Source organism: Nycticebus coucang, chromosome 21, assembly GCF_027406575.1.
Source record: "Nycticebus coucang isolate mNycCou1 chromosome 21, mNycCou1.pri, whole genome shotgun sequence".
In the NCBI taxonomy this organism is placed as follows: Eukaryota; Metazoa; Chordata; class Mammalia; order Primates; family Lorisidae; genus Nycticebus; species Nycticebus coucang.
Window position 1 is genome coordinate 19747272 of NC_069800.1, and position 25152 is coordinate 19772423.

Here is a 25152-nt window from a genome sequence, read left to right on the forward strand (position 1 = left end):
ACGGCTCAGAGCACACCTCCATGTTTTAAAGTCAATCTTCTAACTTGATTGTAATGTCCTCTAAAGGTACAAAATGTCCGTACACCTTTAATATGGGCACAATTCTGTATCTATGCATCACAGTTTAAAGAGAAACTAGTGCACTTGGGACAAAAATAAGTCATTTTAATCAAATGTTGGCATTGACTCCTTTAATCTGAAAAGATGATAGTGGATTTACAAAGACTAATTCTCATTTTACCCAAGTCTTGGTAATGAGACACTAGATATGAGAACACACTGTCTACTGCTCAACACCTGAGGCTCCCACTTGAAGGCGTGGGGAAAATACACTTCACATGATGCAAGAGTTAGCCTGTGCCCCTCTGCTGACATCCTAGGGAGAATCTGTGCTCCACTCCATTTTAGTAAAAATAGAGTTTAATTTGGTCTCAAGAAAACTTGCTTTCTCCCAAGTATAAGAAAAAAGGACTTGGGGTGTGGAATCAATCCATGTGGCTATTTAGAAATCCAGGGTGTTCACCATCTCTCAAAGATAGGGTGCAAATCCGTATTGCAGTTAATTAATTTAGGCTTCGTATCAACTGCTCTGAACTACAAAGGCCGCTTGCCAGCTAGTTTTCCACAATCAAAGGCTAAAAAATCTGAATGAAAAGGCTAAGAGACTTAGCAAACAAACTGTTGGCCATTTGGGAGTAACTTAAGGCTACCGAAAAGTGAAAAGGCCCCTTGATTGAAATCAATTAAAAGGAACTAAACTGGGGCCTGCTGAAGAGTGAGAGCTTAAACATCCCACCTACCCAGCAAGGGCCCTAAGAGTCCCAAAGCCCTGGAGGCCTCATGAATATTCTGAGAGTTTAAAATGCCTAAAGAAGGAGGGGTGAGAGAAGGAGAGAAGCCTTTGCTTCTAAATAATAATGGCTCTCCTGTGGTTATGCTTAGCCTTCCAGGATTCCCTTTTTAAGCTCTTTATTGAAATTGCTCAGGTCTTTAACTGATCTCCCTTGAGGACTCAAAAGCCTTAAGCTAATTACACTTGGCTGAGATATGCTTGATGAGATGGGAAAAACATAAAGCTTCTGAAAGGGTGAAAATCTCAAACCATCTGCTGGTGGTGTTACTGAGAGAACAATGGGGAGATTGGAGAGTGCAGCTAGCCAGCCAGGAAAGGTAGGGATTTCTTTAATTACTGGGTCAATGAGAGCACTCCTGCTTAGAATGTCAGGAAGGGCAGGCAAAGGAGTTTAGGAAGCTAAGCTCCACCACCATTTTCAGTGAATAATCAATGTCAACAGTTGACACCCAAATCATCAACATTTTGAGGAAGAAAAAGGGAATTAGGTCAGCTTGGTTTAGAAAAGCATTTTTGTTTAGAAATCAGAGGTAGTTGATGAAAAGGAGAAAGAAATGTTCCTAAATTGGAATGAGGTTTCAGAACCACCTCTGTACGTTTTTCTGAATTATCTTTGGTCCTCACAGGCAGTTGCAGATGGAGCCTGGTGAAGCGTGTGCTCTCTGATATCAGCGAGACAGTTGCTTCTGTTATACTTGGCAATCCAGGTGAACAGCCTTCATTTAGCTTTCAAATCAGTGCCCCAGGTGTTGATTCAATATGGCAAACAGCTTCCGTGTGTTCCTCTAAAGGCTCTGCTCAGCTTCTCCCTTTTACTTTTCAAAATAACTAATCCCCTCAAATTCAGCTGAAAAAATATTAAGTTTTGGAAGACAAACTGACTTCAATCAGAGAGGGGACTGGTAAATCAAAGTTTATTTTCACTCTGTAGGGTAGCTCCTGTAAACTAAGCAAGAGTTATGCTCTGAATCCCATTTTTGTTCTTTTTTTTCAACCGTGGCAGAGAGAATGCCATCTTCTTTGATATTACTCTTTTTTGCTTCTGTGTCTGAACGTGAGTGAAACTACTAGAAGGATGGGGGACATTTTTTTCTTCATATCCTCCACCCCTGTATCTTGTTCATCAAAATCAGGGAAGAATGACCCTGGGCTAGCAAACGCGTTTTTCAGATACACAACTCCAAGGTATGCTCAGGATGCTCCGAGTTCAGGATGCTCTGAGTTCCCCAGGGTATTCAAAGAACAAGCACGGCCTTAGCTCTGCACTCTCCTGGCCTAGGCACCCAGTCTGTGTTCCCTTGTCCACATCACCTGCCACTGTGGGAGGGACGAACTATGCAATGATCACGAGGAGGACCCATGTGGGAAGAGAAGTTTGTAAGTGGCTCCATGATTAAATTGGGCCCTCCTGGACATTCCAGGCTAATCTCTTCTTCTCAAGATTTCTAACTTTATCACACCTGCAAAGTCCCCTGTGTCTCATAAATTTACAAGTTCCTTATGTGATGTAATTTACAAGTTCCAGGGATTAGGATGAGGACACCTTGGGGGTTGGCAGACATTATTCTTTCTAGTCTAGGTAGTTAGAAAATAGGAGCCCTTGTGTTCCCTTGCACATACTCTGGGTTCAAGCAGAGTAGAGGTCCCCATCCTTACCACAGTTGCCCTCATTTCCTGTGTCCCAGCTACAGGGCCTGGGGGTCCAGAGTGATGTTAAAGGGGCATCTCCTCCCGTGGTGCCTGTGTCTGCTGGTTTAGATAATGAACTATGGCTTTCCCAGGGGTTCTCAAGGTATAGTCACCAGCCTCATCTGGGAACCAGCCTCATCTGGGAACTTGTTCAGAATGCAAAAATGTTAACTGCCAGCTATCCCCAGACCTACTGAATCAGAAACTAGAGTGTGCAGGGCCTGGCAGTCCATGATTTACCAAGGCTTCAGGTAATTCGTATGCACACTCAGGTTGGAAAGCTTGAGGGTCCTGGCTGGTAGAACCAGGGTCACCAGCACAGTCAATAGTATGAAGCAGCATGTTGCCAGGAAGGTCTGAGGCTGAGCTTCCCAACGCTGCCTCCTTCCCTTTCTAATGTTTTTGCTGTCTTATCTCTGGGGCATAGAAATGTTAATTTCTAGGCTCGGTGCCTATAGCTCAGTGGTTAGGGCACTGGCCACATACAACAGGGCTAGTTGGTTTGAACCCAGCCCAGGTCTGCTAAAAAAATAATAATAATGATAATGACAACTACAAAAACAATTAAAAAAAAATAGGTGGGCATTGTGGCAGGCACCTGTAGTCCCAGCTACTTGAGAGGCTGCAGCAAGAGAATCGCTTAAGCCCAAGAGTCTGAGGTTGCTGTGAGCTAGGACGTCACAGCACTCTACCAAGGACAACATAGTGAGACTCTGTCTCAAAAAAAAGAAAAAAAGAAATGTTAATTTCTAAATACGGCCCAAGAAATGCACGCACACATAACATGGTCTAAGATTTAATAAAGTCTTAATAGTCTGAGAGACCAACCACAGCAGTTGTTGTATAAGGAACCTACCTGGGGTGGAGCTCAGGAATTTGTATTTCTAGCATTTTCATAGCTGTTGCTGATGCTGACGGTCCCAGGAACACATTTGAGAATTGCCATCTAGATGAATCTGTTTCTGCTACTGGACGCTTACCTCCTCTTCAAAGGTGGGATTGTCTTTGTGTTTTGCTTTTTATTTTAGTTCTGTTTATGTTCTAGCTCCAAGCATGGTGCCTTGTATACATTCGTACTAGATAAATTGTTTAAGGAACATTGTTGAAAATGCAACTGAGGTGATGGAGAAGGACAGTACTCTGCCTTATTCTAATGTTCATTGCTAACCAAAATAAGGCAGCAGTAAAGGTCTAATGGCTTTCTCAAAAGGAATGTTCTAAATTTGGATGCAAAATACTAGTGGTAGCAGAGTTCTGGAGGCCAGAACTGTGAAAAAGGTCAGGTCTTATGGGGCTTAAGCCAACATGTCGGCTGAGCTGCTTTCCTTTTTGAGGCTCCAGAGACAAATTCATTCCCTGACGTACCCAATTTCTGGAGGCCTCCTAAGTTCGCATCACCCCCTTCCTCCACCGTCAAAGCCAGCAGCATGGCATCTTCGAATCACAAGCTCTCCCTCCCTCTCTGCCCCAATCAGCAGACCTCCTTCCCTCTTTCAATTATAAACACTCTATGATTAAATTGGGCCCTACTGGACATCCAGGCTAATCTCTTCTTCTCAAGATTTCTAAGTTAATCACACCTGCAGAGTCCCTTGTGCCACATAAATTTACCAGTTCCAGGGATTAGGATGAGGACATCTTGGGGGTGGGGGGACATTATTCTTTCTAGTCTACGTAGTTAGAAAATAGGAGCCCTTGTGTTCCCTTCAATGCATATATCATTTGGTGATTGGATTGAAATTTTTATTATTGATGATAAAATAGTAAGGTATCTTCTGGATATCTTCCTTTGTTGTCAGAGATAACTTTAAGGTTTACTCACTGATTATCTCTTGAAGTACAAGGTAAGAGTTTTCAAGATATGAAATATGCATAAACATATATATCAGTATTTATCTTGTCTAATATTTATCCTAATTAGTGACTAGGTTTTATGCAAATTTTGTTTCCTGATTGCATAAGATTTTCAATAATATTTTGTTAATGGGCAAAATAAAAGTAATATAACAAAACATGAAATACTATGTTAATTTTGAAAAGTATTCCCTTATATTGAAATGATATGTCCATATCTTAATATATTATGACCATGTGTCTCTTAATCCTGAATAGTTTTTCTTTATGAACTCTGCTTATAAGTATATGAAAATGAAGAACAGTTGAAGTAAAACAAAACAAAAGTACAGTTGAAGTATTCGATGAACAAACTAAATAAAATAAATGGAAAAGAATGTCCTTAGAAATGTATTTTTAAGAAGAAATATCCAGATTATCCAGGTTTTTTTCTTTCTATACTATTTCTTTTCAGTTTTTAATGATTAGTTTCAATTAAAAACCAAGGCTAATAGACTATGACAACATCTCTGAAAAATGAACTGACATGGTTCTATGTCAAAATCAGAAATTCAAACAATGGCAGGGTACGTATTGGTTAGAAACATGTCTGATTGATCTTGACGGTATTTCCTTTGAAGATTCACAGTGAAATAAAGCCATTGAGTACAATCAGCCCAAACCCCTTGCTATTGTTAAAAGGCTTGCCTCCCTTTTTCTTTTTTTCTTAATCATTGTGCCAGATGTCATAAAATAAATGTAGTGAAACATTCAAGCTGCAAGTTCCCTAATTGTTTCCATCTTGATTATAAAAACACATTGAAAGGTAAATCCTCACAGTGAAATAAATGAAAAAAATAATTAACATTCAAAGTACTCCTTATACCACCTGCTCTTTCCATACTGTGCTAAAATGAAGACACCTGATGTATAAAAAGTAATGAAAAGAAATTGAGTTTCCTTCTGAGGCAGAGAGAAGAGTAGCATTTACATTTGAAATCCAAATCAGAATGGATATCTCTTTTGTACAATCAGTGGGGTCTCACATCTGATGAGTCAAGTGAAGCACTTAAGTTTCAATCCACAGGCAGTAAGCATTTCATCCAAAATTTATGACATAATAGCTTGAGGTTATTTGTTTGCTAAAAAATCCTTTTACCCTGTTTCCCCGAAAATAAGACAGTGTCTTATTTTAAGATGTGCTCCCAAAGATGCACTAGGTCTTATTTTCAGGGGACGTCTTATCTTTCCTGTAAGTAGGTCTTATTTTCGGAGGATGTCTTATTTTCAGGGAAACGGGGTATTTAAATGTTGAGCTTCTGATATAACAACTATATACATGTACAAGTTCAATTTGGGGTTGAAAATATTTTGGTCTCTAATAAAAAATGTATAAATGAACACATTTGTACAGATGTATCCTTACAATCACCTTCTACCCACATACATCATAGATTAGACCTACACGTCCTAGTTCTGTCACCTAAGAACATTTGCCTTTCTGCCATGATTAGGTGACAGATTTATCTGGGATTTTTAGTTTGCAGATAATGCAAGTCTCACCTGTAGGATACAAAGAGAAAGCAAAGATCAGTTCATTGGGAAGTTGGTGGAACACCTCCCAACTCTTCATGTACTTTATACAGTACAATAAAAAATGTGTTTCAAGGAAACCTAACATTCTGTTCTAAGAGAGAAAGAGCCAAGCAAAATGAGACTGACCACATAACAAAGCTAAGTCAAAGGAAGGGAGGCAGCTTCTGAGATGAGGGTTGCAGGGATGACTTGATTCCACCTCTGGCCTGAGATGTTCGAGGCCCGAGACAGGCTGCTTTGGGATCCCTCTAATGGAGGCTGACATCAGGGGGAACTGTTTTCTTCCAGTCTACCAGCTGGGGGAGGGATACAGACACAGCAAAGAGTGTGCCTAAAGAAAGGCATGGCCTGTGGATGTAAACCCATGTCCATGCATATATGAAGTATGACAATTAAGTTTATGAACACATTCTAGAAAAAATGCTATATACCTGGTTGCTGAATCTCTCTACAGTCACCTTTGAAGTCAGCTATCACTGCATTACCTTAGACATCACAGAACGTCTTCCTTTCAATATTTGCTTTATCTTAAGATAAAGGAAAAAGTCACTGGAGGCCAGATCAGGTGAGTATGGAGGGTGTTCCAATGTAGTTACGTGTTCGCTGGCTAAAAATTCTCTCACAGACATTGCTGTGTGAGGCTTGTGCATGGTCATCATGCAAAAAACATGAGTTGATGGGAGAAAGTTCAGGTCATCTTTGCCTAACTTTTTCATGCAGTCCTTTTTTAGCACTTCCAAATAGTAAATTTGGTTAAGTTTTTGCCCAGTTAGTACAAATAAATAATGAAAAATTCCATGCTATCAAACAAGGTTAGCAACATCCTTTTGCTTCTTGGTCTGGACTGACAGAACATTTTGTTCATGAAGAATTGGCTGATGTTCCTTGTGTACTTTGATGCTTTGTTTCGGGGTCAGATTACTATACCCATGTTTCATCACTAGTGATAACATAGCCCCAAACAATGTCCTGCCTCTCTAAAAAGTTTTGGCAAACTTCAACTTTGCTTTGCTTTTGTTCATCAGTGAGTTCCTTCGGGACCATTTTTGCACACACCTTTCTCATGCCAAGATTTTCACTTAAGATATTCTTGTTTTTTCATCGATATTTATTTGGTCTGCTATGCTTCTCATAGTCAGCCAACGCTTTTGATGTAAAATTTGATGAACTTGTGCAATGTATTCATCAGTTCTGCTCATTACTGGCCACCCTGACCTCTCTCCATCAGTGACACTTTCTTTCCCCTTAGAACAAGGTTTAACCCATTTGTATGCTACTGTTTTCTTCATGGCATTATCCCCATACACTTGGACTAACATGCCTTTCATTTCACTTCCACTCTTGCCAAGTTTAATGAGAAATTTAATGTTTTTCATTGCTCTAACTCAAACTCCGACACTGCTAGTGCAGGTCTGCTTTTCAAGGAGAGAGAAAAGGGGCTCTCTCGGCAATGTAAGAATCCCATGAATAATGGAAAACACCAAGGGCTGTGTAGTGGTGCTTTGTAGACAAGATAAATCCCTAATGGATTTGATTGGTAGGAGCAGAAGAAAAAGCGGCTCACTTATGTGTTCACCAAAGATGAAACAGTAGCCAGAGGAGCTGCAAGAAACATGTTTCCCACATGGAATAAGAAAGATGAAGGAAGAAATCCAGCCGGTTCTGAGCAGTCTGTGTGAATCTACTTGGAACTAGGAGACATTCCTCCTCCCCAACCTTTAAAGTATTTTCAGGGAATAATTAGCTGTCCCATTATGGCCCTGATGTAAAACATGACTAATGTGGTGATCTTTTTGTCTGATCATGGACACCTCTCCATATTTATCAATAGAAGACAATAAATGACACTGAGGGAAAACCTACGTTTTCAGCCTGCAGTATTGCTAACCAATGGTTCCTGTGTCATCAACTTTGTTTCATCAAGAATGTAGTTCTCCAGGGTGGGCCTTTACAGAAAATTTATAAAACTGGATTCCTTCCTAATTGTAATTTGAGATTTATGTTCCCCTTTAATATTCTACAAAGGGGGATTCTTATAAGTTAAGGAAAGGCCAGGAATCACACAGTCAGAGGTGGAAGCCGCAGCTTTCTGTACGTTTTGTTTTAAGGTCACGCTCTTCAGGTGCCAAAGCCTGATGCCGAGAAACATGGCAATTTACACTTGTTTCTGGCTTGAACGTCACTGTTCACATACAAACCTGTCTATAGTAATCTTTCTTTAATAAAACACTAGACCATAATTTGCCTTACGTCTCCATCAGTGTATTTTGTTCAACCTTAGGTAGATAAAGGATGACCATTCCATGTAATACTTATTAACCGATGTAAGAAAAATAACCAGGACCAAATATATTGCGTTCCGTGTAACATTTGCATAAGATATCTTTTCACAATAAACCACAAAGGAAATTTTGTCATGTAATGATAACATAATAAAATTAAGATTTTATGTGAAATATTTCTAAATACAATTGGAAATAAAAACATTTAAGAAAGATGTCTTAATGCTGCCTTTATGTCTTATACTAAAACATAGCTCCTTTATTGGAGGAGACCTCCTATAATCTTACTTTCCTATTTGGATATTAACCTAAATGATGTTATGCCTCTGGATTTTACATGTGTTGCAGGTCCTGCTGGGAAACCATAAAACTGGACTCATTTAGCAAAAGGCAATGTGGCTACACGAGAAAAGCTGCCATATGTGAAACCTCGCTTTACGCCTGTTGAAATTTTTGTATTTGAAGTCTCCCAGGGACATGTCCATTGTGCTATTGTGTAATTTTATCAGCATGAACTTCTGCTGAATATTTTTCCTTCTTTTCAAAATCCATATTTTGGTAGAACTAACTTCAAAACTTAATGTTGCAACATCTGTGCCCATCCACCTGGGAGCAATAGAAGATGTATCCTGAAGATTATCTACATTTTCTAATCTTATAAAATGCTACAAAATGAGAGAAAAAGATTATACAGTTTTTCTTGGGCTGGACTTTTTTCTTTTTTAAAGAAACCTGTTCTCCTCCTGAGATTTTCACAATAAAAGAACCAATACTTCTGATTGCAAGAGGGACATTGCCTAACAACTGCAATCAATGTAACCTGGCTTATTGTACCCTCAATGAATCCCCAACAATAAAAAAAAAAAAAAGAACCAATACTTCTAAAGCTATACCAAATCTCCCCACAAATGTATTAAAATACTGATTTGTTTTTGCTTACAGATAATTCTTAATATATGGGTATTTTTATTATATGTAATAGAGTAGCCTTACAAATTTTTTTGTTTGTTTTCTTTCCATTTCTTCTTTTTAGAGACAAGGTTGGGTGATCGCAGAGCATTACAGCCTCAAACTCCTGGGGCCACTTGATCTTTTACCTCAGACTTGGGAGTCAGAATAGCTTCTAACTCTTGCTTTGATGCAAAGAATAAGATGATAAAGGTAATGCATTTAATGTTATTTCAAATTTAAACAACAGAAATATTTAAGGCAGGGCCAAGTGAACTATCTATGATCAAGACAGGAAGGGAAAATGTGGTTAATTCAAGTCCATCAGCATATTGCAAAGCCAAATTCTAATAGGAAACATTCAATTTGAGAGTTGCTGTATGCAAGTCCCAGAATTTGACCTGGCCTCTTTTTCACATGTCAGTTCACCACTTGTAGAAGAGGACTGGCATCCCTACAAGTAAGAGAGGAAAAGTGGGTATTTAACCCTTCAGTAGGTAGAGGAGTGTCCGGTGCTAGGGAATTCACTGGAAAAAGGGTAGCCTGTAAACATGTGCTGAATGCAAGCTTTTCTCTTATAGGTAAAGCTAAAAGGAGGAAAATGTACTAGTTATTTGATTTCCTTTACCTATTTGCATTTCTTGAGGTGCAATATACAAAGCAAATAATTTCTGCTGGTGAAACTAAGCTAACATTTATGGTATTGTGTGAGTTACATTTTAGAATTACAATTGAAGACAGCAATACCATTTATCTGAATCTGAGCATGGGTTGTATCAGTTCTCAGTTATTACTGTCAGATATAAAGTTCTACAAATATTCCCTTTATTTGGCTTGACAGGAACATGGCACCATGTGTCTAAAGTAGGATTTGCATGAGAGAAAAAGTTATTAGAGGCATAAACATGGAAGAATATTTTGCTATAAATGTAGTAGAGACTTTTTAAAAGCATCAAATTCACTAATGTGATTTAGCAATTAAACTGTGTCAATGCCCCTGCAGGGAAAAGTTCATAATTTGGAAGCTGTAGTTGCTATTGACCTGATTTTACAATTGAGATCATATCTGCTTTTTAATTTGGAAACAAAATTGATCACTGTACTCTATAAACACAGCCTGCCAAGCTATTACCCTGAAACTTTTGTAAATATATATTTATTTAAGAGCAGTATAAATCATACTGTGACAAATTATTTTATAAACTTCTTTCAAGAGATTGCTTTATATTCAAACATTGAAATCTTCAAGTTCTTCAATTAATATTACATTTTTTGATCATAGTTTTTAAAATAAGATTTTAAAAAATATTTTTGTATTCACTCCAATAAATTGGCTTCTTGGCCCCAGTGCTGCTTTAATATTTATGAAGTGCTCATTCTCCCTATGTCTTCAGAAATCATTATAATGCTCACTTATTTTTTTGAACGTTTTCAATATTATTGTATTGTAATATTAGCAGATGAAGCTTACAATCTAAAAGGTTAATATAATGTACATAAATTCTGCTCCTTCAATTACCACCCTATGAAGGAAGGTAGAATGGAATCAATACAAAAAAGGATCCATCTATTTGTTTTAAAGCCATTTTAGATTTTCTATGACATTTATCCCTCTAATCCATAGTTTCTATTTCTTATAGATGTTCTCAATGCTGTAATTTTTAAAATTTAAACTGAATATCAATGAATAACAGAAGTATCTTCCTACAACAGGTATTGGAAGAAAAACAAAAGTCTTCCAAGTATCTTCTTTTGCTACTTCTAGATTTTATTCTACTTTAAAAGCAAGTTAAGAGTTAACAAAACGTTCATTTCCACTTATTTTGCATGGCGATTGCATGAGGACAACTTTGATAGTTGAATTCTAGGTGGGAATCCAAAGAGATTGTCTATTCTTGATGGATTAATTTAAGAGAAGTTCTACTTTTTCCTTTCCTTTGCTTTTTATTTGTTTATTTATTTTTTGAAACTGTCTCACTTTGTTGCCCTGGCTAAAGTGCCATGGTATCATAACTCTCAGCAACCTCAAACTCTTGGGTTCAAGCGATTCTCTTGCCTCAGCCTCTCAAGTAGCTGGGACTACAGATGCCCACCACAATGCCTGGCTATTTTTTAGAGATGGGGTCTCGCTCTTGTTCAGACTGGTCTCGAACTCCTGAGCTCAGGCAATCCACCTGTCTTGGCCTCCCAGAGTGCTGGAGTCCTACCTTTCTCTTCTTCTTCTTCTTCTTCTTCTTGGTCGTCTGTTAGTGGAATCACTTGCGGTTGATCCACAATTGCAGCATCTTCCCGGTCTGATGAAAGTTCTAAATAGAATGAGACAGAAGGATACTTAAGGATATCTTAGTTGGAATAATAAAGAAAGAACACAGTGACGATAGCCCAGAAAGTCAAAGTTCTTTTTTTTTTTCCCTCCAGGTTTCAACTGGCACACAAAATAGAACACTATTGCCATCCTCCAGTAATCATTGCCCAAAATACATGAGCACAAATATATATAGAATTCATGGTTCACAGTTTCATCTCATTCTCTGATAACAATATATTCTGGTTTCAGTACCTTCTGTTTCCATATATGAGCTCTGGGACTCTGTTTCAATTTTTATTTCATTCTTCATTGAATCATTCTCTTGTCCTGTTAAAAACAGTGATTGAAAAATACAAGAAATGTGATATGCATGACCATAGCTTTATCCCTGGTTTGAAAAAGCAAAATTTTCAGAAACCATGCTCTACCCATGCATGGAGGGACAGAGAACAGTTTTGAAGGACAAAACTAGCATTTTTTCATATCATTAGATTTACATCAATTATTTCATAATAAATATCCAGATAATTTAGATAAATGTATCTTTTTCTGATTAGTATAATTAGTACTTTGCTTATCAATGCTCTGGATATGGATAGAGGACACAAGTTGGAAGTTTTGAAATTTTAAAATAATTTCTGGGCTATCTGGGTTAACTACATCTAATTATTTCCCATGTTGACAATGCCTAGAAAATTAAAATGTTACTCGTTTTTCATTTTTTCATCAACAGAACTTTAAAAACTTGAGTAATGTTTAAAAACTTTAAAAACTTGAGTAACCCATGGGAGTTGGGTGGCATAACAGCCCAACCATTCTCTTGAGACACATGCTAAATATAGCAAAGGTCAGGAGAGAATTCAGCCAACCCCTGATTACTCTGGGGCTGATTATCTAGTGATGATTTTTCTTCCACACCCTTTGGCTTCTCCTCCTACCCTGCCTGTAGAGTTTAAAACATTTAAGTACTTATTAAGGGAAGAAATTGAAATCTTTCCATTTTCCTTCATGCTATGGACAGATTAAAATTCCAGAGCTACAGTTGGTTATAGGTGCTAAGGGGTCATAGAGAAGGGTGGGCTCTTTGCCTGAGTACCTCCCTGTGGGGAGCAGCATCACTGATCCACTTGCCTCTACTTCCTGTAAGAGGATTAAGTTTGTCTATGACCATGTGACCTGCAGTGGCCCCTGTGGGATAAGCGTATATTCCCACCTCATTGACACAGGGCCTGTCCATGTGATTTGGCTCATAAAATAGCACTGGAACAGATGTGATGTGTACTGCATCTCAACTGGAGCTTTAAGATCTATTGCACCCTTCCTCTAGTTCTCTTGCTTCTATTAGAATAAAAACAGGTGGAACGGGACCAAGCAGGACCAAGCAGAGATAATAAGCCTTGAAACATATTGAAAGTTATTGATATTGATATTGAAAGTTCAAGACAATAAGCCTTGAACTTATCAAAAGCCATTGAAACTTTTGAGGTTGTTACTGTAGCAAAGCCTACTTATACAATCCATCTTTTTCTACCCTCCTCTTTGATAGTATTCATAAACCACTCGGTATATTACTTCCCCTTGATTCATTTTCTGCTAGTATTACTCAGATGGGGGGAAAGTTTTTTGTGTGACATCCATTCCTTCTGAGCTCATTTTAATCAAAAGAATCTGATAACATAATTACAACTAAGGCATATTTATTTGTCTGATAATTGAAACTAGAAACCTCAAGCTTTTTTGGATGACTTTGATCACTTCTAAAGTTCAGTGAAATGCCAAGTCTTGATGATTCTGCAAAATATTTCTCTTTTCCCACTTTCCATATTCTTCACATTTTCTCATTCCGGGATGTATCATGTGATTTTTAGATCCTTCATTTTCTTCTCCTGTAATCAGTTTTGTGAGCTGCTACCAGAAAACTAGCAGAAATGTCTTTTAAAATAGGGACTTGATCAATACCTTTCTTCTGCTGATAAAACCCATTCATCCCCATTCTTCCCCATCACATCTCAAAGTATAGCCATGGACAAACAGCACTGGAGTCACCTGGGAGCTTTCTAAAAATGCAGAATTTCAGGCCTTATCCCAGACCTACAGAGTCAGAATCTGCATTTTAACAGGATAATTTGTATAATTTATATATAGATTATTTGTATCTGTGTAATTTGTGTATAGATTAAAAACTGAAATGTACTGCCCTACTAGATGCCAGTGTATCTGCAAACTATTGAGCCCATAAAAAATGCCAGGCTTTGCCTAGACATTCTACATCTATTACCTCTGATCATCACATTAGCCTTGTACATATCGTGATCCCCATTCTGTTTTCAAAATTCACAGCTAGCTGTAACTGACTATAAACACCTCTTTTTGTTTGCCTGGAAATACCTTTAGTTTTTTAAATTAATGTCTATTGGCATATAGTAAAACTTACAAATAGCGTATAGCTCAATGACTCTTTATATCCACACTATCTTCCCGTGTAGTCACCAACCAGATCAAGAACATTTCTTGTTCCAGTGGCTTCCTCCTCTTGATACCCTCCAACTGGTAATAGTTTTGTCTGTTTTTGAAATTCATACAAACAGAACATAAAGTATATGTTGTTTTCTATCTTATTGTTTTATGCCTGTTGTCTGTAAGGTTAATTCCAGTTGCTGTGTGCATCAATTGTTCAATCTTTATCATTGATGTATACTGTTCTGCTGCCTGAATATACAATGTCATATGAGTGTTGAATTTTTTCCTGTTGGGGCAATTATCAATAATATTGGTAAAAATACTCTTGTGTATGCCTGCTGGTAGACATTTATACTCATATCACTTGGGTATGAACCCAGAAGTGAAATTGTTAACTGATGAGAAAAACATATCTGTAGCTTTACTAAATACCACAAAACTCTGCTCTAAAGAATGTGTTCCATTTTATACTTCTGCCAGAAATGTTAAAGGATTCCTTGTGCAACCTTTATTTTTTAGATCTTATAACGCTATTACTGGTCACAAAATTTTAAAATATGGAATAGAAAGCAATGAAAAATTCCCCCCCCCAAAAAAGCTATTTTCTGCCCTTGTCCCCTATAGGTACCAAACAGAGTGATGAGCACCTTACTGGCCATTCACTCTACAGTGTACTGAGTGCCACTAGATGGTGGGTACGTCAGGTGCTGAGACCAGATCTTCACTAAGTTACAGAACTGTATCTTAACTCATACCATGCTTGTCCTCAGAGTGGATATAGATGTAGGAACATAAGTGTGATAGGCAGGAAAAATTCTTTCTCATAAGATGTGAAAAAAAGTTCCAACCTTTTGCAGAAAAATTACTTTGAGCAAATTTTTAGATAACAGGAAACTGAGAGGACAAACTACTCTGTTGGACAAAATCAAGGCTGAAATATTCTTAACAGATCAAATGAAACAAGATGAAATTTAACAAGGGTAAATGTAAAATGCTAAAATCAAGGTTATAAAAGCAACTTCGAGAGATAGGATAGAAAGACACCAACCCCATTTCTGATAGAAGTAGAGCCACAGGTTTTACACTGCAGATAAATACTGGATGGACGTGAGAATGGCTGGATGGAGAATCACACATTAAGTAAAGGAAATATTTTAAATTTATCTCCTGGAAAATGTCTTCCATGGATAGCTATTTCCAGCTACTCACAAAAAGAGGGAACTTAAAACATTAAAACATAATATAATTATGCCAAGGGAAAATACTTTTATAAAATATATGTTTGGAAAAATAAAATATGTAGAAAGTGTGTTTGGATTTGCAGTGAAATATAAGACTAGTGGATAAAGAAATGAAAAGGTAAATTGAATGAATAGGAAATTGACTGAAACAATAAAAAAAAATCACATCACAGGCCTAGAAACACTATGACATTCTCCAAAGCAGGTCATAAAAAAGAATAAACACTATAGATAAGTAAATCAATGTTTTAGATATCAAACTCCTGAGTGAAAGTTGACTAAGAAAGCAAAAGTAGTGAGAAAAATATAACATGAGATGATGATATATGTACAGAACAGAAAATAGGAATAGAACTTCTAATCCAAGGATTATAAAATTCTAAGCAGCAAAATTTTATCTCTATGATGGAAACAACGAAATAACATATTTTGAGGTTTAAAAATATTATAGAAGGTAGTATGCAATTTCATATTTTAAACTACATGCAGAATACACATGTCCTTATACATATTTATATTAGCAGGGACATGAATTGAAAGGTTGTATCTCAAATGTTAACACTGATTATCTTCGAATGGTAGGTGAGATTTTAATTTTGCTAACCTGCATTTTATATTTTATAAAAATTGCATATTTATAATTTAATAACCACAGGGTATTCATGAAGTTTATGTACAATTTAAAATATAAACTGCACAAGAACTTTATGGACACTGTATTATAAAGCAATTTACAAAATAGAAAAAATGCTCTTAGTGATATCACAGAAGAAAAAATTCTGGCTAAAATGTGTGTGTGTGTCTCAAACCAAATCCAATTACTTTTTTCTCAGTCTCTACTTGAACTCTAGAAACAGTTTGAGAAATGTAATTGTTGAATAACTTTTTAACAACAAGTCCCCTTTTTGTCTTTGAGCCAAATTACATATCATTCCCTTTGCTCTCTATAAGCCAACCTAATACTCATTTTCTACACTTATTACTTTATTTCTTGCCTTTGCACTTACTTAGTATGTGTTCCTAAGAGCTGAAATACCTTCTTTCCTCCTTTCTTACAGAAGTAAAATCTCTTCATCTTTCAAAGATAAATCATTAATTTACTTTTTTTTTGTAGCTTTCTCTGAGTCAATAGGCAGGATGGATCATTTTCATATCTTTGCTTAGTGAGTTCTTTTGCCCATTCATCTATTTATTATCCTCATCACACTGTAATAGAGTTGCATTTGTTCTTATCTCTCTTTCCAGATCATGAGCATTATGAAGAAAGAAAATTTGTTTTATTCACATTGCTTTTCCCAGCACCTACTAATAAGGAGTGATCAGTAGATGTCTATGTAATTGGTCTCCTGTGATATATGAACCAAAGTCCGTAAACAGTCATTAAGGACTATCACTTTCTCTTGCATCTTTTAACAAGGTAAGTGCCTTATGCTACTAAGCAATTTATGTCCTGTATTTGTTGCAAAAAATCCTGGAGTGGACATAAAGATAACTGAATGTTTTAGGTAGGCAAGTCACAATCTCTTTGGGCTTCAATTTCCTCAACTCCTAGGTTCCTAAGTCTTCTTATGAAGTTTCCAGTAACATCAACTTTTGTTCATTGGGTGGATGACATTGAGAAGGAATCTTCACTGTTTATTGAGTGGTCCTCATAGCACTGTTTGTATGAGGACTTGACCATCACACCTAATCATCACGCCAGTTATTGCTGGGATCTCTAACTCGTTATTTGTGACTAGTAGTGTACAGTAACAGGAGAGAGTAGAGCATCCAGAAAGTAAGAGCAGCCAATCTGTATTTCTGTGTGTCTCGTGATCCCAGGGTCTACTTGATACATTTTCGGAGGAATTCAGTCAGCCATGAGAAGATCACAATTCTACAGAGGAACTGCTGATAACGTGGCACAGCTTGAGGTGGCAACCCAAGGCTGTTGATGAATACCGGGAAATTTCAGTGATTTGGAATTCTTGACACTGCACTTTGAGGATAAAAAGCTATTTCAAATCTCTCGGGATATTTTTCTCCCTTGCCTTCTGACCTGTCTCTGCTCCTGACTTGTTTCACCTGTGTACTTTACATATTTTGGCCATCTTTTCTTGAAATAGAAATACATTTTTCTCTTTCCAATTTTCCTAACGTTAATCAAAAATGGGGAAGGAAATGAGGTGCCCAACTTTTAAAATGAGCTGGGATTTGGTGTGTGCACGTATGTGTGTGTGTGTGTGTGTGAGAGAGAGGGAGAGAGAGAACGAGCTCCCCACCCAGCATCCAGGCCTGCTGTGTGTTAATGACAACTCCAGGAGTTTCCAACCCATCTTGCTTTCTGGGCCTCTCAGAGGTGGGGGCAGGGGGAGGGGGAGTGGGGAACCTTTAAGTTGGGCTCTCCTCTTCAGAGTAGTTGAATTCCACCCACTGTCCTTTGCCTTAATCCCTCCTAGCAGAGGAAACAAAAGAAAACAAAGAATTCCACAGTTTATGTATGTATTTTTCATACACTAAACTCAACCATCCATACTGATGGGAGGGGACCATTAGAACAGATAATCCAAAAATCCATTCACTTTTCTTTAGAACAAGAGATCTCATGATTGTTTCTTAGACCCTTGATAATTAAGTTTGGCTCAAGCTAATGCTTTAGCTTTAATTAATTTGCATGAAAATTGGTTTGGGGACATCAGTCAGGAATTAAGCATTTCTAGGGGATAAACCTAAACTCACTTTTAAATGGACTATTTTTGAGCAATGGCAACAACCACACAGTTTTATTGCTTGCAAATTATTAGATGCTCAGATTTCCTCAGAACCAAGGCTTACTTTCTTTGATGCTTCTTTTAAAGCGATAAGAGATATTATATATTTTGTTAAATTTGCTACTTGATTGCCATTAATATTCAAAATTTTATCTTTATAATGTCTAAAAATAATCCAGATTAAGAGCAGGAGTTAAACCTAGATTAGTGTGCATTTGATTATCTTCTAGACATCTTGGTATTCTCCGAGGGCCAATAAAACTTTCTAATGTGAATTATTTCTAAATTTTTTTTTTTTTTTTTTAGTTACAAAAGAAATGCAGCTTCCTTACAGATAAACCAAAAGACACATACAAGTATTGAGAATTGTGGGTAATTTTACAACTAAGGCATGGCCACTTTTAATACTGCGAATTGCCATCTTTCCCTTGTGTATATGTGTACGTGTATATATAAACATACATGCATATAACTTCACACACATATGAACATACACATACACATATATGAACAAATATATAAGTATGTTCTGAGATCACAATATGTTTATTATACTTTGATTCCTGCTTTTTTGTTCCATGTTTTAATAAGCATCATATGCTATCATTACAATTTCTTTAGAAATCTTATTTTGAAAAGATCCATGTTTTTATTTTATTTTTTGCCATTAAACTCAATATTCCAAGAAACATTTTAGTGCATAAAAATCTCCATACTCTGAATGGATATTACTTTAGGATAAATTCCTGAAGCATAATTCTTTCATCAAAGTATGAACATGTTACCTTTTATTAGGTTTTGCCAAAACTGCTGATGAGAAGGTTGTCCCCTGCAGGCTCTCTCTGTAACTGTAAGTGTGTTTGAAAACCTTATTTTTACTCATTTTATGTATTTTCAGTTCTATGTAAAATTACCTGATATTCTAAAAGAGAAGTTACTGCACTCCTATTTTATTTGCATCTCTTTAAATAATAAAGAGGGGGTCTCTTCTTATTTACAAAGTCTCTATTTTTTCTTTTTGTCAATTATAGTCAAGTCTCTTTGCCCACTTTTCTCTTGGGTCGTTTATTTTTTGTCTTATTGATTTATGACGTCTTTTTTTTCAAAGAAGAAAATGAACTCTTGTCATTTATGGGAGAATAGTTTTGCCACTAGTTTTTCTTTAGAATTTGATTATAACCTTTATTTATTATGTATAAATTTATGTATTACAGTTCAGTCATCTCGCTCTTTTATGACGTATGTTGACATACAACCATCTGTCTGCAAGTACGTATTTATAATTCAAAAAGCAGCACCTAATTTTTTTTTAAAACTTACATTTTGTTTTTAGAAAGACGTTATTTTTTTGGAGCAGTTTTTGATTCACAGAAAAATTGAGAGAAGGTACAGGGATATCCCACATAACCCCAACCAAAGTCTGTAACTTATCTTGGGGTTCACTCTTGGTGCTGCACATTCTGTGGGTTTGGGCAAATGTATAAAGCCCTGTATCCCCCTTCAAGTATCATACAGAATATTTTCATTGCACTATAAATCCTATGTTCCTCCTATTTATCCCTCCACCCAACCCCAAGCCTTGGCAAACACTGATCTTTTCAAGTCTCCATAGTTTTGCACTTTCCAGAACATCAATGTATGGTTGTAATAGTGTGTAGCCTTTCCAGACTGGCTTTTCCCACTTGGTAAGATGCATTTAAGTTTCCTATGTGTCTTTCCGTGGCTTGATAGTTCATTTCCTTTTAGTGCTGAATAATAACTTTTGGTTCTTTTATTCTGGCATTTTTATAGTTTCATTTTTATATTTCATCTTTGCTCCTTCTGGAATTTATGTTGGTGTAAAGAATGAGGTTGAGATTCAGCTTATTTTTTCAAAAGGCCAACTAGTTGTCTTAACGTCATTTATTGAATCATCTGTCAGCCAGAAATGTCAGCCAGAATGTGTACTGAAATCCCAGATCTAGTTGGGGCTCTTTAGTTGGTTTCATTGATCAGACTGTCTATTCCTACAGCAGGACTAAACTGTTAATCACATTTTTTCAAACATTCTATGTTATTTTTCGTCCATTTGCTTTGTCACTGACTGATAATATTGTGTCTGTGAATTCCCAATTGAATTTCCAATGGGTTTTTATTTGTAGTGTATTTTGTTATGCCATCTGACATGTAAAGACCCATCATTATTATATTTAATCAGAGATTTAAAATTTCATCAGTGTAAAATCACCAACTCTTTTTTGCTAGAATTCTACCTGGAGAGATTCTGAAGTAGTTTTTCGTGTTTTCTTTTGATGTTCACTTCCCAAATGTATCTTTCTCTAACTTTATATTTTTAAATCTTTACAACTGTATTGAATTTAACTCAATCTTAGTGGGTTGGGTCTGTTCTAAACTCTTCACTCTGTTTCATTGATCAGTCTGTCTATTCTTATAGCAGAACTACAGTATTAACCACATTTTTAATTATACTTATTGTCATAACTATTTGTTTGTGTTTCTGTCATCTTATCTGATACATTGTGCTTTTGTTACACTGTTAGGTTTTTTAAAAAATTATTACTTGCATTGCTGAATATACTCTATTTGATACAATCTTTTTTTTTTTAATTTAGAAAGTAAGTTCTCCTCCTTTAATTCCATAGTGACCTAATTCTTTTTGTGATTATCATACAATTTTTCGAAGATATTCTGAAGGCTCACTTACATTGTCAGGATCCATAACATACTAAGATTTTTAGTTTTTGAGTTGTCTTTATGGAAGTCAGCCATATGTACAACTGTTCCTGCTTCACCATAATCTTGTTTGTAAGATTGATACTTCCTTGCCTTCTTCTCTATTTACTGCCTTTCTTAATTTTCTCCCTCCCTCCTTCCCTCCGTCCCTTCCTCCCACCTCCTCCTCACTCTCTTTCTTTCTCTCTCTCTTTCTATTTTCACCATTTTATAAAATTGCAGTATGTATAGGCCAGGATCAGTGGCTCGTGCCTATAATCCTAGCACTCTGGGAGGCCAAGGTGGGTGGATTGCCTGAGCTCTGGAGTTTGAGACCAGCAAGAGTGAGACCCTGTCTCTAAAAAGTAGCTGGGTGTTGGGGTGTGTGCCTGTAGTTCCAGCTACTTGGGAGGCTGAGGCAAGAGGATGGCTTGAGCCAAAGAGTTTGAGGTTGCTGTGAGCTGTGACACCAGGGCACTCTACTGAGGGCAACAAAGTAAGATTTTTGTCTCAAAAATTTTTTTTTTGCAATGTATGTATAGGAAAGTATACTAAAATTTAGAGCTAAACTAAATAAATATAACCAAAGACAAAAATCCTATACATTTTTACAGTTACCTTCCAGACTGAAAGCCCCATATGCCCCCCTCCCAGGAAGTTTCTCCTCTTGGTTGCTGAAGTTCAATCAATATCCTGTCAGAGGAATAACTACCTAGATTTTCTTTATGTTTTACCAGCTAAACATGCTTTTCTAAATGTTAATTATTTTTTCCTGCCTTTTAAAACTTGATATACAAATGAAATTGTACATTATATTTGCTTTCACACCCTCTTTAGTTTAATATTATACTTATGAGATTCATCCAGGTTTTTTCATGTAATTGTAGTTTGTAGTTTCTGACAAGACTTTGCTTCATCCTTATCTTTGTTTTTCTGTAAGTAATTCTCCATTTTCCTCTTTATTGATGGTATGGAGAAATTTGATTATGATGAGCTTAGATATACTTTTATTTTATTTTTTTAAACAGGGTCTTATTCTGAACCCAGGCTACAGTGTGGTGGCATCAGCCTACCTCACACCAACCTCAAACTTCTGGGCTCAAGCAATCCTCCTGCCTCTTTCTCCTTAGTAACTAGGACTATAGCATTCCACCACAATGCCCAGATAATTTTTCTATTTTTAGCAGCGATAGGGTCTCACTCTTGTTCATCCTGATCTTGAACTCCTGAACTCAAGCAATCCTCCCATCTTGGCCTCCCAGAGTGCTAGGATTACAGGCATGAGCCCCGGTGCCTGGCCATAATTTAACATTCTGGTGCTTGGAGGTCATAGAGTTCAGTTATGTGGACTCATAATTTTGTCAAATTTGTGAAAAACATTAGCCATTTTTACTTTAAATATTTTTTTTTTCTGTCTTTCCTTCCCATATTCACTGTCAGAGATTTCGACTTATGGTTATTATAATGTATTGTTCAAGTTGTTAACTGATGCTCTTCTTATTTTCTTCAGTTACTTTCTCTGAGTTTCAATTTGGGTAGTTTCTATTGCTACATTTTGAAATCCTTCTGTGGAGTTTAGTCTGCCATTGTTTTCATTGAGTGTATTTTTTATCTCAGGCACTATGCTTTTCATCTCTAGACATTCAATTTGGGTCTTTTATATCTTTTTTGTGTCAAATCAACAGGGTGAGTTCTTATTCCACCTTTTTGGACATATGGAATAGTTATAAAAATTTTGACACGCGATTTCATATTAATGATATCATTTTTGCCATTTCCGGATTGATTTCTATTAATGGACTTTTCTTCTCCTGTGGGTCATACTTTCCCACTTCTTGTCAAGAATTGAGAAGGGTCTGAGATTTTATTTACTTGAAAATTAAGAAGTTAGCTTGGCACAGTTACCAAGGTGCTGACAAAAGAAATAGACTCCTGGGTCCAAGAAGGGGAAGAGTTTATTAATTCAGAACAATAGTGATGACTAGAGTATCTGTTCCCTGAATCCTAGTTGACATATGACAACATCAAGTGGATGGGGTGATTCTTGCACAATCAGCAGCTTCTGTAACAGGCAAGGAATCCTAAGCATAGAAAATCTCAAGAGTCCCTGCATCTTTTATAATATAATGGGTAATAAGTATGTCCATATGTCTGTTCTTTGATCTGGAGGGACACTGTGCTTTTCAAGGATACAAGCAGTGTCTCTGCTCACAAGATATGCAGAAACGTGAAAGATGTCTGGAGAACTGTCTTCCAATACTTCTTCGCAGGGCTAGAAATTTTGTTGCTTTCATTTGGTTGAGTGTGAGATATATTTACCTTCCTATGAATATTCTTGAGCTTCATTCTGGGATGCAGTTAAGTTACTCAGAACTATTTTGATCCTCTCAAGTCTCACTTTTAAGCTGTCCTGGGGAGGAGAAGAGCAGCATTTGGCCTACTGCCTGTTTTTACTTCACTTCTGAGACAAAAACCTTTTGAGTTTTGTATGAATTTTCAGGTTCTCCAGTCTGGCTGGAGGCACTCCTTTCAGCCTTGTACAAACTTCAGGAATTATTCCCTCAAATCTTTTTTTTTTTTTTTCAGTTTTTGGCCTGAGCCGGGTTTGAACCCGCCACCTCTGGTATATGGGGCCGGTGCCCTACTCTTTTGAGCCACAAGCACCACCCTATTCTCTCAGATCTTTTAGTCTTCTTACCTAGTCATCAGTACTTAGCTGAAGACTTGAGGGATTCCTTCTGGGGAGCTCTCTTCTCTGCAGAAATTGCTCCTGTAAACTTTGGACACCTTGACCCCCCAGGATTCTCACCTCTGTCTCTCTCATCTTGAAGAGTCCACTGGACTCTACCTGGGTTCTTCTCTATAACATGGCCTGGAAACTCTGACTGCAGTCAGCTGGTGCAGGGATAGGGCTCACCTCATTTCCTGATACTAAGGGATCACTGAGACTTAAAATTTTGACATTAATTGGTATGTTTTCTCTCCATGTTAATAGAAAAACATAACAGAACTTTGACTTAACTTACCACATTGTAATAAATGCCACTATTGTGTTATATCTTAACATTATATATAACTTAACTTCCACAGGACATTATTGTTATTGATATATACCAGCAGTATTCATTTAGACTTATCCAATAATTAACCCTTACCTTGTTCTCAACTCCTTCTTTTATCATTTACTTTCTATCCCGAATCAACATCTTTCTACCCAAAGAACGCACCAGAATTCTCTGGTAATGAACTTTTTTCTAGTGGTGGCTTTTTTTTGTTCTTCCTTCAAAATTTCCTTAATTAACTGTTATTTTTGAAGCATAATTTTCTTCCTTGGTTTAGAATTCTTGATTTATAGCTATTTTGTTGTACTGCATTTTTTATTTCCATTATATATACTGAGAATTTAGTTATCAGTCCAAGTGTTTACAGATTGCCTTTTAGATGTTCAATTTATTTTTGGCTTTTAGCAAAGTTTTACTGTGAAGGACCTTGTTGTGGATTTACTTTTATTTAATCTGCTTGAAGTTCAAAGGGATTTTGGAACATCTGGCTTCCTGCTCTTCATCAATGCAGAACATTTTTCACCAGAGTTTTTTCAAATATTACTTCTGACCAGTTCTCTCTTTCTCTTTTCTGTCAGGGACCAGTTCGTTTATAACAGACTTTATATAATTAGATCTTCATTATATTTTCTTTTTCCTTTTATTCTCTTCTGTTTCTGTTTTTGTTTTGAACTTCTAGTTCACAAATTCTCTTTCACCTGTGTCCAATATGTTGTTAAACCATAAGTCCATCATTGAATTTTTAATTTCAGCATAGCATCTTTTACTTCGACACTTTCTTTCCTTTAAAAACTTGTTTTTGTTTTGAATTCCCATTTCTCAGCTAAATTTTTGACCTTTATCCTCTTGTATAAACTCAGCATAGTAATTTTATATTTTGTGTTTATAACTCTAATATTTTCAGCTCCTTGGACTTCCTGCATTTGTTTCTTTGTTTTATTTTTCATGTTATGTTGTTTCCTCCTTTTTTCTAGCTACTTTTTATATTTGTGTGCTGGAGATTATATTTTGCAAATTACCTATATAAATATTTTGAAGCCTACAGCACTCCTTTTTGCTTCTAGTAAATGTTGTGCATTTGTTTCTCTTAGATGCCTGGGGGAACTAGCAATCTGGGCTTGTCTTAATTTAATTTAGAGATTGAGATGGTTCCATACTGGGCATCAGTGTCTCAGAAGGCTGATCTGCTGCTGGTTCATTTTATTTATTAGGCTGTATACTTTTGGGTTTTCTACCCAAACACAGGGGGTTTATCCGGGGACCCTGCCTTTCTTAGCAATGAGGCTCCAGATACATTTTATAGAATCAGCACATGCTACAAGGTAAAAATAGTTTCAAATTTTGTGCTCACATATTAGAGATTCATCTTCCCCTAGAACTTAGCTTGACAGTTCTTCAGGACCTCACTAGCTCACTGA

General features: G+C 36.7%; 1 protein-coding gene across 1 annotated transcript in view; it reads right to left on the reverse strand.

The window, feature by feature from the left end:
- The window catches only part of MACROD2 (mono-ADP ribosylhydrolase 2), a 2256418-nt gene that overhangs the window by 45539 nt on the left and 2185727 nt on the right, over positions 1-25152 (reverse strand). The window contains exons 15-16 of the mRNA XM_053574070.1: positions 11762-11836; positions 11409-11507 (exon numbers count right to left, since the gene is read on the reverse strand). Of these exons, the coding sequence (XP_053430045.1) occupies positions 11409-11507; positions 11762-11836 (174 nt within the window). The remainder of the gene's footprint in view (positions 1-11408; positions 11508-11761; positions 11837-25152) is intronic.